This window comes from Jaculus jaculus, chromosome 13 (genome assembly GCF_020740685.1).
Source record: "Jaculus jaculus isolate mJacJac1 chromosome 13, mJacJac1.mat.Y.cur, whole genome shotgun sequence".
NCBI classification, from domain to species: Eukaryota; Metazoa; Chordata; class Mammalia; order Rodentia; family Dipodidae; genus Jaculus; species Jaculus jaculus.
The window spans coordinates 36,500,462-36,512,595 of record NC_059114.1 but is presented as its reverse complement, the minus strand read 5'-3'; the positions used below and the strand labels follow the sequence as shown (position 1 = coordinate 36,512,595).

Genomic DNA, 12,134 nt, shown 5'->3' with positions numbered 1-12,134 from the left:
AAGGGATGGGAAGACAGCCTCTGTGGTGGTAGGGAAAATCTTTTTTTAAAAAAATTATTTACTTATTTAAGAAAGAGAGAGAGAGAGAAAGGGATACACCAGGGCCTCCTGCCACTGCAAATGAACTCCAGATGCATGTGTCATTTTGAGAATCTGGCTGTACATGGGCATTGGGGAATTGAACCAGACTGTCAAGCTTTGTAAGAACTGCCAAAACATCTCTTGAGCAGTGAAAATTCTTTTGACTGAAAAGAAGATATGCTGCTTCCAGAAGGTGTTAAACAGGGGGGTGAGCTGATATGACATATTTATGAAAAACTGATCTGTGGAGTGGAGAGATGGCTAAGCAGTTAAGATGCTTGTCTGTAAAGCCTGGCCAGTACCCATGTAAAAATGGATGCCCAGAGTGGAGCATGCATCTGAAGTTTGCAGTAGCTGGAGGCCATGGTGAGCCCATTCTCTCTCTCTGCTCAGGTGTGGTGGCCCATGCCTTTAATCCCAGCACTCAGGAGGCCAAGGTTAGTATCACTGTGAGTAGCCTGGGCTACAGTGAGACCCTACCTCAAAAAAAAAATAAATAAAGGAAAAAAAGTGCTCTGAAGTTTGCAGGCAGATTAACCTACAAAGCACTAGTGTGTAACTTGCTAAAGTTATATAGTTACTAAGTGTTGAGAGGTAATGGGGGAGGATGTGGTCTCCATTTTTCTGAACCAGATTTCTTAGGGAACAAAGGTCCTCCCAGTGAGCATGCTCACCTCACTTGTGTAATCAGTGCTATGGTCCCTTTAGCCACATACAAAACAATCTCATGTTCACAGAGATTGCTACCTTCAGGCAGATTGTAAGAACCACTATGGTGGGCCATCATGCAGAAATGCACTTGCTACTGTAGACACAGTTAGAGCTGCTCTCAAGGCCACAGTCATGGTGAGTCCCCACTTACCTTGGATTTCTCTTGATGTAGTTCTATCTGAATGTCTGTGAGCTTGGTCCTGAGGTCTTCATTGGCAGCTTGAAGGGCAACAATCAGTGCCTCGGGCTTCTCGCCCTTATTTCGCCCTTTCTTGGACATTGTTCCTTTCTGGGTGGGGTCTTTCACTTTTTAATCCTTTCAAATGGGTACTGCCATGTTACTGTTTCTTATCCTGGAGTGTGATGGATCAGCATCTACTGCACGGTGCTCCTTGATAAGGTCTCCTCAACTGTTGTCCTGGAAGCCCTGAGAAGAGGCAGAAAAAGCAGTGACCCTTTGGCAAATGCTTAGGCTCAAGGTCAGCTCACCCTCCCTTAGTCCATATGGCCTGCAGGAATCTCCTCCTGAGCATCTCTACATATGGAGCTGCTTCTGCTCCTTGCAGTGAACGTACACTGATTTCTCCCAAAGCTTCATCCAATTCAACAATATTCTGCTCAAAACCCTTAAACTGCAAACATGTTTTTCCCATTGAAGAGAGCTATTTGTTTTGCACTGCCCACTGTTCTAACTTTACTCCATTTCAGTCATTGATACACTAACCATAAGGAACATGTTTGTTAAAGGAAGTCACATATACCCCCAACTTTACTATATTGCTGATAATAGGAGACAGAATTCCAAGTTCCAAAGCAACCTACATATTCAATACAATTCCAACACCATTCTTCACATAAATAGAGAAAAGTCTTAAAATTCATATGGAAGCACAAAAGTTCCCAGGTAGCCAAAGAAATCCTGATGAAAAATAATAATGTAATAGGTTTTAACACATTTGATTTCAAGTTATTACAGAGCTATAGTAACAAAACTGTATGATATTGTCACAAAAACAGATGTAGATCACTAAAGTAGAATACAAGATATGGATTTAAACCTTCACATTTAAAACCATTTGAAAAAATGCCAAAAATACACATGGGAGAGAAGACAGCTTCTTTAACAAATGGTTTTGGAAAAAAGGACATCCACACTTAGAAGAATGATCCCAATACCTCACCTCCCACAAAAATCAACTCTAAAGGAATCAAAGATATTAATGTAGGACTTGAAACTCTAAAATTACTAGAGTAAAATATAGAGAAAATATTTCAAAATACACACATAGGTAAGGACTTTTTAACATTCCCAGTCTCTCAGGGAATAGGGTTAACAAATGATAAATAGGATTTCATGAAATTACATTGGACAACAAAGCAAAGAGTAGTTAATAAACTGAAAAGGCAGCCTACAGAATGGGAAAAATTTGATGGCTGAAAGATTAATAGAAAGACTATGCAAACATCTAAAGTTTCCAACCAATAAATGGGTGAATGAAATAACTAGCACCCAAAAGATGAAATACAAACTTCCAATAAACATATGAAAATGTGTTCAAATTCACTAGTCATCAGAGCAATGCCAAATAAAGCCACTTTGAGATTCCATCTTATCCTAATCAGTATGCAGTCATTAAGAAAAATAAATAAAAACCAATGCTCATGAGGACAAGGACCTAAAGCAACCCTTATATACTGCTAATGGGAGTGCAACTAGTCCATTGACTATGGAAATCTGGATGGAAGTTTCTGAAAATCCTAACAATAAATCATTCATATGACCTTGGGTATTTAAATCAACAATTTAGAGATACATGCATGTCAAAGTTTATTGCAGCAATAATCACAATAGCTGAGTCACAGAACCAACCTAAAGAGGAGAGTATTTAGTAGGATGGTATTATATATATGTAAGAGAAGAACAGATTAATAGGTGTGAAAAGGCCTAAGTGAGGTCAGGGGAAGAGATTGACTAAAGGAAAGGTGGAGGGAGGGCTAATCAAAATCTAAGAAGATATAAATAAGTCTTATAGAAACCTACTTTTTTGGACAATGGAATACTCAGGAGCCATAAATTGTTACTAGAAAATTTTCAGTACCAGGGAAGGGATACCTTCCAGTGAGATGTTGGCTAGAGGGGGCCCTGATGCCCCCAAAACATAACAGGCCATTCCCAAGGCTCTTGGTTTCCCAGCAGGAATAGAAGGTAAGACCCTATTGCTGAAGACTCCACATACTTGGGCTGCAAGGTCACTAAGAAACCCTGCTGGAGCTGAGTTGAAAACCTCCTCCAGGTAGACCAGCTGACAGAAAGCTGTAAAAAGCCATGCTGCATGCAGTTCAATGGGAAAGAGAGAAATCACCAGTGAAGATATCCAACAGTGGACACTGCCAGCCATATATTTGGCCAGCCAGGCAAAATGAGCCAGTGGGTGCAATCGTGGCATGTCTGTTATGGGGGAAACTAACCATTTGACTAATTTGACTGGAGCTCTGCTCCATGGGAGGGAATACATCTCTGATACTGAAAACCTACAACGGGGGTAGTCATGAGCCCTAGGGGTATAATGTCTGCTGCTGTCTGGCTAAATGTATATATTGTAGTCATCAAACTGCCCAGCAAGCACTTCTCTTAATGTTTATATCCATATATTAATGCTACTGTCACATTTTCATTAGAGAACTTTCTCTTATCAGATGGCAGTGACCTTGGGAAGACTCAGAAGGCACTATGGTACTGAGAAGAAGTGAAAGAGCAGTACTCAGCACTGAAATATCTCAATCACACCTTCCGTGGCTCAGGGTCCATTGCAGAATAGTTGGCGGAAAGAATGTAAGAGCCAAAGAACCAGGTGCAAAATTGTCCAAATATCAATGACCTAACAGTTCCTGATACTACCTTCATAAGACCATCATAATAGGAGGAAAAGATCATGACATCAAAATAAAAGAGAGACTGACTGAGAAGGGGACAGGATATCATAGAGAGTGGAGTTTCAAAGGGGAAAGTGGGGAGAGGGAGGGAATTACCATGGGATTTTGTCTACAATTATGGAAGTTGTCAATAAAAACAAAAAGATTGGATAGGGAAGTGTGATACAGTCACTACTCAACAGAATTTTAAAATTTATTTTAAATATTATTGTTATCCTTATTCCATATGGATACATAATGTGTTGGTACTGTCTTTTCCCTCATCCCTGACCCCATTTTGCTGGGGATCCTCATCAGTGGGGTTGCAGGTATTCCCTATGGGATTGTGGGTTATGTGTTGTGGGAGAAGCAGTCAGATATTCTTTTGGGGGAAGGAATGCCTCTGGACATGATGTCTGAACCTGTGAATCTTGCATTCTTTCCTCCCTCTCTTCCACAAAATTTCCTGAGCTGTGATGGGTGAGTTTTAAGTCTACTTCAGTGGTGAGTTCTTAGGAGCCTCTTGATTTCTGCTTTGGTAGATGTTGAGAATCCTCAGGGTATTGTTTCCTTCACCCTGACACTCATTATAGGTTCACCATGGAAGCAGCACTCTTGCTCATCTCCTCAATTCCTCTGTAGCTTCAGCTGTGGCTTGGCTGAAGTTTGAGGGTAGTTTATCTCCTTGTGACTCATTACCTTCTGGAAAAGAAAAACAGATTCTCCAACATAGAGTGAAGTTAGGATAGTTTAAATGGGATAAGCATTATTAATTTAGGGAGAATTTGATGTATGTAACCCCTCTTTTAGCCAAAGACTAGTGAGAGCTTGACACTGGATAGCATAATCTTTGTCTCCATAGGATTCTGATCAGGTTCCCAATTCCAGACATGGGTTCCTTTACACTGAGCAGATCTCTTAGCCAATCAGAAAGCTGTGTGACAGTGTTACACTGGTGTGTACATCTTGTCAGGAAGTTTGCTTCTGAGTAGGTTAGACCTCTGGTTGCTCAGACCGTTTGTTGTTGGTCACTTTCCCCCAGTGGCTCCTATAGTGTTTTCTAGCACTAGGTGAGCTAGCTAGGAACTGGCTCTCTTCAGGATTCCAGCCAGGTCTCTCCATGCTTTGTTTTGGCAGCAAATGGTGTCTTCAGCAATAGAGTTGTACCCTTTGCCTCAGGCCAGTTATAAAGTGCTTTGACAGAAACCTGTCTTGATTTGGGGACCTTGTAAGTCTTTTGGAACAACAACTCATTGTGGGTAGCAATGGATTTCTGGTACTGGGAGTTACAGGCCAGACACAAAAAAGAAAGAAAGAAAGAAAAATGTTTTTTAAGCTTAGGCTTCATCCCACCCTGTCTTGCACCCTTCTTTTCAGGTGCCACCCTCCCTTACTCCTTTGGAGGGATGTATCTTTTAGTCAGTCTCCAAGGACAAATGTTTCTAAGGTAGTAGTTCATTTAGGCTTTAGTTTTGTGTTTGTTTTCCCCCACTCTCCTCTTCCCTTCCACTGCAAACCTTTCCATCCCTATTGTCTGGGCCTTGAGTTCCCTATGAGGTATGTCAGCAACTCCAGCAGGTCCAGGTTGGGAAACACAGATAGGTGACACCATGCAGTATTTATCTTTCTGTGATTGTGTGAGTTTGCTGAGTATGATCTCTTCCAATTTTGTCCCATTTTTTTTCTACAGATTTCATTGTATCATTTTTTCTTATTGCTGAGTAACATTCCACTGTGTAAATGTACCACAAATTTATTATCCACTCATCCAACAATGAACACCTGGGTTGATTCTGAAGGGCTCCTCTCCGGTGGGTAGGTAGTGATGAGGAAGGACCAGGCCAGCTGGTTTCTCCCAAGGGGTTGTGGAGAAGGGTGGATGTCAGATGACTCAGAACCTCTCCTAGTCACTGGAGAACAACCACAGTGAGTCAGAAGACTTGTGGAAGCAGGAACTCACAGGAACTCACTTTATTGTTACAAACAGTAGCCTATATAATGTTGGGGATGAAGGTGGGGATTTTAGGATGGGGGAAGAGGTAAGGGCCAATAGTAAACTGTGACTTTTGAAATGATAATGCCAACTGCTGCATGGAAGTGGCAGACAAGAAGCCATTAGGTGTGTTGCTGAGTCCTAGCTGGCCAGAGACAGGTTGCCAAACTTTAGCTAGGCTCAGGAAGTTCCACTAGGCCTCACGCCAGGACTCAAGGCCCAACATTTCCCCTTTTGTTTTTATAAGAGCATTAGTCACCATGGCCCCTGTCTTAGGTTGTCCCCCACTGGGGATCTCACTGGTCACTGGGTACCATGTGTTTATCTCGCTGAGAAACCACTCCATGGTCTGTCTTATGTTGTCTCAGTCAGTCTGAGATCTTACCAGTCATTGGTCACATGGAGGGCAGAGGAGGTGGCAGTGGGTCATCTGAGGAACTTAATTCCTGAGCCAGTCTGTGGTAATGTATTTTGACCTGATGGAGTTATATTGCCTCTAGCCACTGGTAAATGAATTGTGTAATTTTGTTAATTACACAAGACCCAACAGTGGGATATGGAGGAGGGGAAAGAGGGGCCTAAGTAGAGGGAGGAGGTAGGGTAAGAAGCCATGTAAGCCCGTCCACAGTGGGCTGTCATGGAGGTCCCACTGCCTCCTCTCCAAGTCTTCCTGGAGCCTCTTAATCTTCTTATAGATGATTCCTGATTTATTGGCAGAAAAGCAGCATTTTTCCTGTAAAAAGAAGCATATGCCTCCCTTTTTGGCCATTAGTAGGTCTAGTCTCCTCCAGTTTTGTAGGACTACCTCAGCCAGGCAATCTAGCTTCCAGGAATGATATCTACATTTGGGATAAAGGTGGCTGGGGCACAAAGGCCCATCCAATTGGTGGGCAGAAAGTCATAGGCCATCCCACCTCCACAAACATAAACCATTCCAGAAGGCGGGTAGCGTTGAGCACTGGGCTCAGTTGTGTTAAAAGTACATAAGGAAGGATGAATGTACCCCACATCTATACTGGAATTACTAAAGGAAGGCAGGGCCCAAATGCAAGTTCCAGAGGAAACATTGGGAAAAGCTGGACGGGGATGGGGAAGGTGGCTGAGAAAATTTTTAAGGTCGTATGGGCAACTGTACTGCAAGAAGCCATGGAGGCCCAGATCAGAGGCAGAGCCAGAGCAGGATGAAGCCCATTTTAGGAACAGTCCTCCAGGGTGGACACTCCCTGGAGAAGGGATTGTCAGTGTACCCTTGTTGGGACAAATATTTTAGGTCTTGAGGGAAGACACATCCAAACCCTCTCCCTGCTGTGAGGAGCAGGTCTGGTCCTCGCCAAGCCCAGTCAATAGGTCCCTCCATCTTATCCAGATAGAGCTGTAGGTAACAGATGAGGACCAATGTTTTTGAAAAGGGGATAATTGTTTATTTTCTTTAGAAAAATTTAAAATATTTAGGGTAAATAATGCCTTTTTTAGTTGGTCATGTGGGGGTAAGGATTTCCCCTTTTGTTTTTGTAATTGAAACTTGAGAGTCTGATTATATCTTTCAATGAAAGCCTGGCCTGGGGGTTGTATGGGATGCCTGTGGAATGTGAGATTTTCCAGGTCTGGAGAATCTACAAAGGCCTTGCTTATGAAGCAGGGGCCATTATCTGTTTTAACTTGGTCAGGTCGTCCAAGGGTGGCAAAGCATTGAAGCATATGGCTTATTGTATGTTTAGATTTTTCCTCAGCATGTGCTGATGCCCAGCAGGCACAGGAAAAGGTATCGACTGAAAGAAAAATATATTTAAGCTTTCCAAATGGAGAATAGTGTGTGACATCAATTTGCCAAAGATGATTAGGGTGGAGACCTGAAGGATTGCTTCCTGTAGTTTGAAGGGGGTGGTACTCAGAGGAAAGGCTGACAGGATTACATGTCCAGACAATTTTTTTAAGGTCCTTGACTGGTACCTGTCGAAACCTGTGTTTGAGACCTCTCTAGTTGACATGGATCAATAAGTGGAAGCATGTAGCTTCTGTAATAGTATTACACTGAGGCATAGAAGCCATTTTATCAGCCAAATTGTTTCCTTGAGAGAGAAATACCAGTAAGTTTTTTATGACCTCTGAGATGTTGAAGAGAAATGTGGTTAATTCTTTGTTTAAGTAGGGAACGAGCTTGAATCATCAGAGGAGAAATAGGGTTGGAGTCCAGTTTAATATGGGCCTCAACCAGGTTGGGTGATAAATTAACAACATAAAGGCTGTCAGAAAACAAGTTAAACGGCTCTTGAATAGTGTCAAAAGCTAGAACAACAACAAATAGTTCTTTAAATTGTGCTAACCCCTCAGCCTCATGGGAGACTGACTTTATGGGTATAGGCTCTTTTTCCTGTTTTAAGGGAGGGTGTACGACTAGGGAAGCTCCCAGGTACCCTCCATCAGTAAACACGGTAAGAAACTCAGGGTTAAGTTGAGACAGAAAAGGCCTGGAGGGCTTCCATGGAGAAAAAAACTGATCCATTTGTGGGGGTCATAATGAAATTCAATTTTACCTAGAAACCATTCAAAAGCCCTAGAAACTCTGTTATTATATCTCTGAAGCCAGGTGAAATCTGTTATCTTAAAGGGAGTGACAATAAGTTGAGGTTCTGTGCCAACAAATGGACAGAGGTGTCTCTGCCCTTAATAATGCAATCATCAACCTGGTTGGTTATAGAATAAACTCTGGGGACCCCACCGATTGAGAGGTGGACCCATTGGATGGGCTCACCTTCCTGTGCCAAAAGTGCAGTGCATAATGTTTCCCCAGAGAAAATGTAGAGGGAGATGGGCAAATTAGGATTGAACATCTTTAGGCCTGTAGCATTTATAGCCTGTTGTACCTTATGAAAAATTTGTTGATGACAAGGGGACAAAATTACCTGAGGGGAGAAGTTAAGATCCTTTAGGAGGTTAAACAAAGGGGACAGCTCTTCAGTAGTTATGGGTATCCAAGGCCTCATCCATTTAATTTCTCCCAAGAGCTTCTGGACTTGAGGCAAGGTATAAGAATCCTAAATATAAAGTTGTGGTTTAACAGGTGAAACTGTATCTAAGGTAAGGATCGAGCCCAAGATCTTAAATAGAGGCACAATTTGAACTTTCTCAGGAGCTACTTTAAAGCTGTGACTATGAAGGATAGTTAGACATTGATGGGTAAGGTCCTGGAGTGTGGAGGAATCTAGGCACCCAAGAATAATATCATCCATGTAAATATAAAACAGGGTATTGAGGAGATTGATAAGGAAGAGAAAATGGATGACAGGTAATATTGACAAATGGGTGGACTATTAGCCATGTCCTGAGGTAAGACAGTCCACTCAAATCTCCTATCTAGGCCACAAAAAGTAACAGCGGGTACAGAAAATGCAAATTTTCCATGTCTCCTGGATGGAGATAGATAGAAAAGAAGCAAACTTTAATGTCAATGATAGTAATATGATATATATTGAGAATAGCTGGGATCCATGGGAGTCCCCTCTGGTGGGTTCTGAAGTGGATCATGCACTCATTGATCTTCCTTAAATCATGCCAAAATCTCCAGGACCCATTAGGCTTTTTTTTTTTTTTTATGACAAAGACAGGAGAGTTCCAGGGACTAGTGGAGGGACAGATATGTCTGGCCTCCAACTGTTGATAAATAAATATGTGGAGTTGGTGTAACTTAGAAGAAGGGAGAGGCCACTGTTCAACTCATATAGGATCCCCCAATCTCCACTGGATTTTAAATGGGGGTTGGGGCTGGGTAGTGGCCCTTAGAATTGGGGTTATTCATTGAAGTAATTGGGATGACATTCTCTCCCTTCCTCAAACTGTTGTTGATATTCCTTTTTATCTAACAAATCATTATAAAAGGCCTTATGGTCAGTAGTGATGAAAGCCTCAGCATCTCCAAGGATGTCTTGCCCCAATAAGATAGCAGTGAGCCCAGTCACCATGAGAGGATGGACTTCTCCCCTGTCCCCACCTGGGTCAGTCCAAGGGAGCAATGTGGCAGTCTCCCAGGAGGTGGACTGCCTACCAACTCCCAGTATGGGAGGGCTGGGCACAAGCTGCCAAGAGGGGGGCACTTCCTCCTTTCTCAGGACCATTCCGTCTGCTCCAGTGTTGATGAGAAGTTCGAATTTTTTATTGCCAATATTTAAAATAATTTTGGGTCTAAGGCCAGGGACCAGAGGGATGGCCCAATGGGCTTTCATGGTCTCTTTCCCCATATTTAAGGGGGCTAGAGGGAGTCCCAGGAGGAGTTTAAAGGCTTTCCTTGTATGTCAAACTTCGACCAACACTCCCTAGCCCAATGAAACCCCTTATTGCATTTAGGGCAGCAGGTGCGAGGGGCATTGGTCATCCCCCCCCCAGAGGGTGGGGGAGGCTTTGTCTTGTTGGGGCACTCCTTTTTAAAGTAATACCCATAAGGGGGGTGATTCAGAGGGTCCCTCATCAAGCCTTTTCCATGCCACCAAGCCTAGTTCCCTGACCTGGTCCATATATGGGTCAGGGATAGCCACCTGTTGAGTGCCTGTAGCATATTGATCAGAGGTACTGGCAAGCATCCCAAAAGTTATCGGCACAGGGGGCTGTTGACTTTGGTTTTGTTCTGCCTGTGTATGGCACTCGTCTTTAAAAAAGGCACATCACTTAATGTAAAGGGGACCTGACAAGATAGCCCTGGATAAATTTTTCCAATCTTGGGTTGTACAAGGTTGATGGGCAAGTCAGTGTAATAAGGTCTCAGCCCAAGGAGAGTTGGGTCTATCTTCCAAAACTTCCTTTATAAGCTCCTTAAGGTCCTGAGCTTCCCATGGATACCAGGCAGCAGGGCAAGTGTTCCTAGGAATTAGATTGATGGGAAATAAAAAATAGCTTTATTTTCTGGCAGCTTGGTGGACGAATATGAACAAGGGGCCATGGGGGACCCAGAAAGGGTTAATCGATGGAGGAAGTGGAGGAGGTCCCCCAGAAGGCCAGGGAGCACTCTCAAAGGGATCGAGTGAGGAGTATAATGATGTACCCTTTTCTGGGGTTTTTAAAGCTGTATCTCCAGGAGGAGTAGCTGGATCAGGCTGTATACTATCTTTTTCCTCTGTCTTTTGTTTATGTTTGGTTGACCTTGGAGGGAAGCAGTCCTTGAGGGCCGAGCTCATAGGGAGGACCCTGAGGGGGGTATTTGACACTTCTCCACATGTGCCCAACAAACAAGGGCCTCTACCCTATCCCACATGTCCCAATCTAGGAGATCTCCTTCTGACAGCCATGGCCCCAGCTTAAGAACGCAATTGCAGGTCTGTGGAACCTGATTATCAGTCAAACTAGCCCTCTACTCTTTAGGAGTGCCCTGAGAGATTCTAAGGCAGGATTGGATTTAGAGGTAGACTGCCCCATATTATAAAGTTGAGAGAGAAATGTCCATAAAATTAGGGCAATAGCAACCCACATACACATGAGTACAACACAAACACAAGGATCCAAAAGATAGGTAAACATGTTGTACAAAAGCTGCAGATGCAGCTTGCCTGCAAACCAAAAGTGAAAGAAAAGAGAAAGAGAATGAAGAGATGCTGACAAGCAAGTAGAAGCAAAGTTTAGCACATTAAATATGAAGACTGCCTCATAACTCATGAGGGTACGCTCACCCGCACACCAATTGACCTTCTCAACAAATGCTTCTCATGGGGCTCGAGTCTGCTGGGTTCCCGGTGCCCCACATTGGGTGCCAGATGCCGGGAACCTCCCCAGCAGGTAGGTAGTGCTGAGGAAGTACCAGGCCACCTGGTTCCTCCCAAGGGGTTGAGGAGAAGGGTGGATGTTGGACAACTCAGAACCTCTCCTAGTCACTGGAGAAAATCCACACTGAGTCAGGAGTCTTGTGGAAGCAGGAACCCACAGGAACTTGCTTTATTGTTACAAACAGTTGCCTATATAATGTTGGGGACTAAGGAGGGGATTTTAGGATTGGGGAAGAGGTAAGGGCCAATAGTAAACTGTGCCTATTGAAATGATAATTCCAACTGCTGCACGGAAGTGGCAGGCAAGAAGCCATTAGGCATGTTGCTGAGTCCTAGGTGGCCAGAGACAGGTTGCCAAACTTTAGGTAGGCTCAGGGAGTTCCATTAGGCCTCACGCCTGGGCCTCTCAAGGCCTAACAGATTCCACTTCTTAGCTATAATGTATTGAGCAGCTATAGTGGGTTGTTTGATGTTTTATCATTTAGTTTTGAGTTCTTTGTAGGTTCTACGTATTACACTTTTGTCAGTGTTATAGCTGGCAAAGATTTTCTCCCCTTCAGTGGGTAATCTCTTGGCTCTGCTTATGGTACATTTGTCCGTGCAAAATATTTTTAGCTTCATGAGATCCCATTGATTGAGTGATTGTTTAATTTTCTGGGCTACTGGGGTTTTGTTCAGGAAATCTTTCC

At 43.3% G+C, this 12,134-nt stretch overlaps 1 protein-coding gene across 4 annotated transcripts in view; it reads right to left on the bottom strand.

Annotated features, from left to right (window-relative positions):
- The window catches only part of Jakmip2 (janus kinase and microtubule interacting protein 2), a 248,800-nt gene that overhangs the window by 76,922 nt on the left and 159,744 nt on the right, over positions 1 to 12,134 (bottom strand). For all 4 annotated transcript variants that reach the window (XM_004664740.3, XM_045132489.1, XM_045132490.1 and 1 more), the window contains exon 2: positions 944 to 1,219. In XM_004664740.3, coding sequence (XP_004664797.1) covers positions 944 to 1,072 — 129 coding nt within the window. In that variant the 5' untranslated portion in view covers positions 1,073 to 1,219. The remainder of the gene's footprint in view (positions 1 to 943; positions 1,220 to 12,134) is intronic.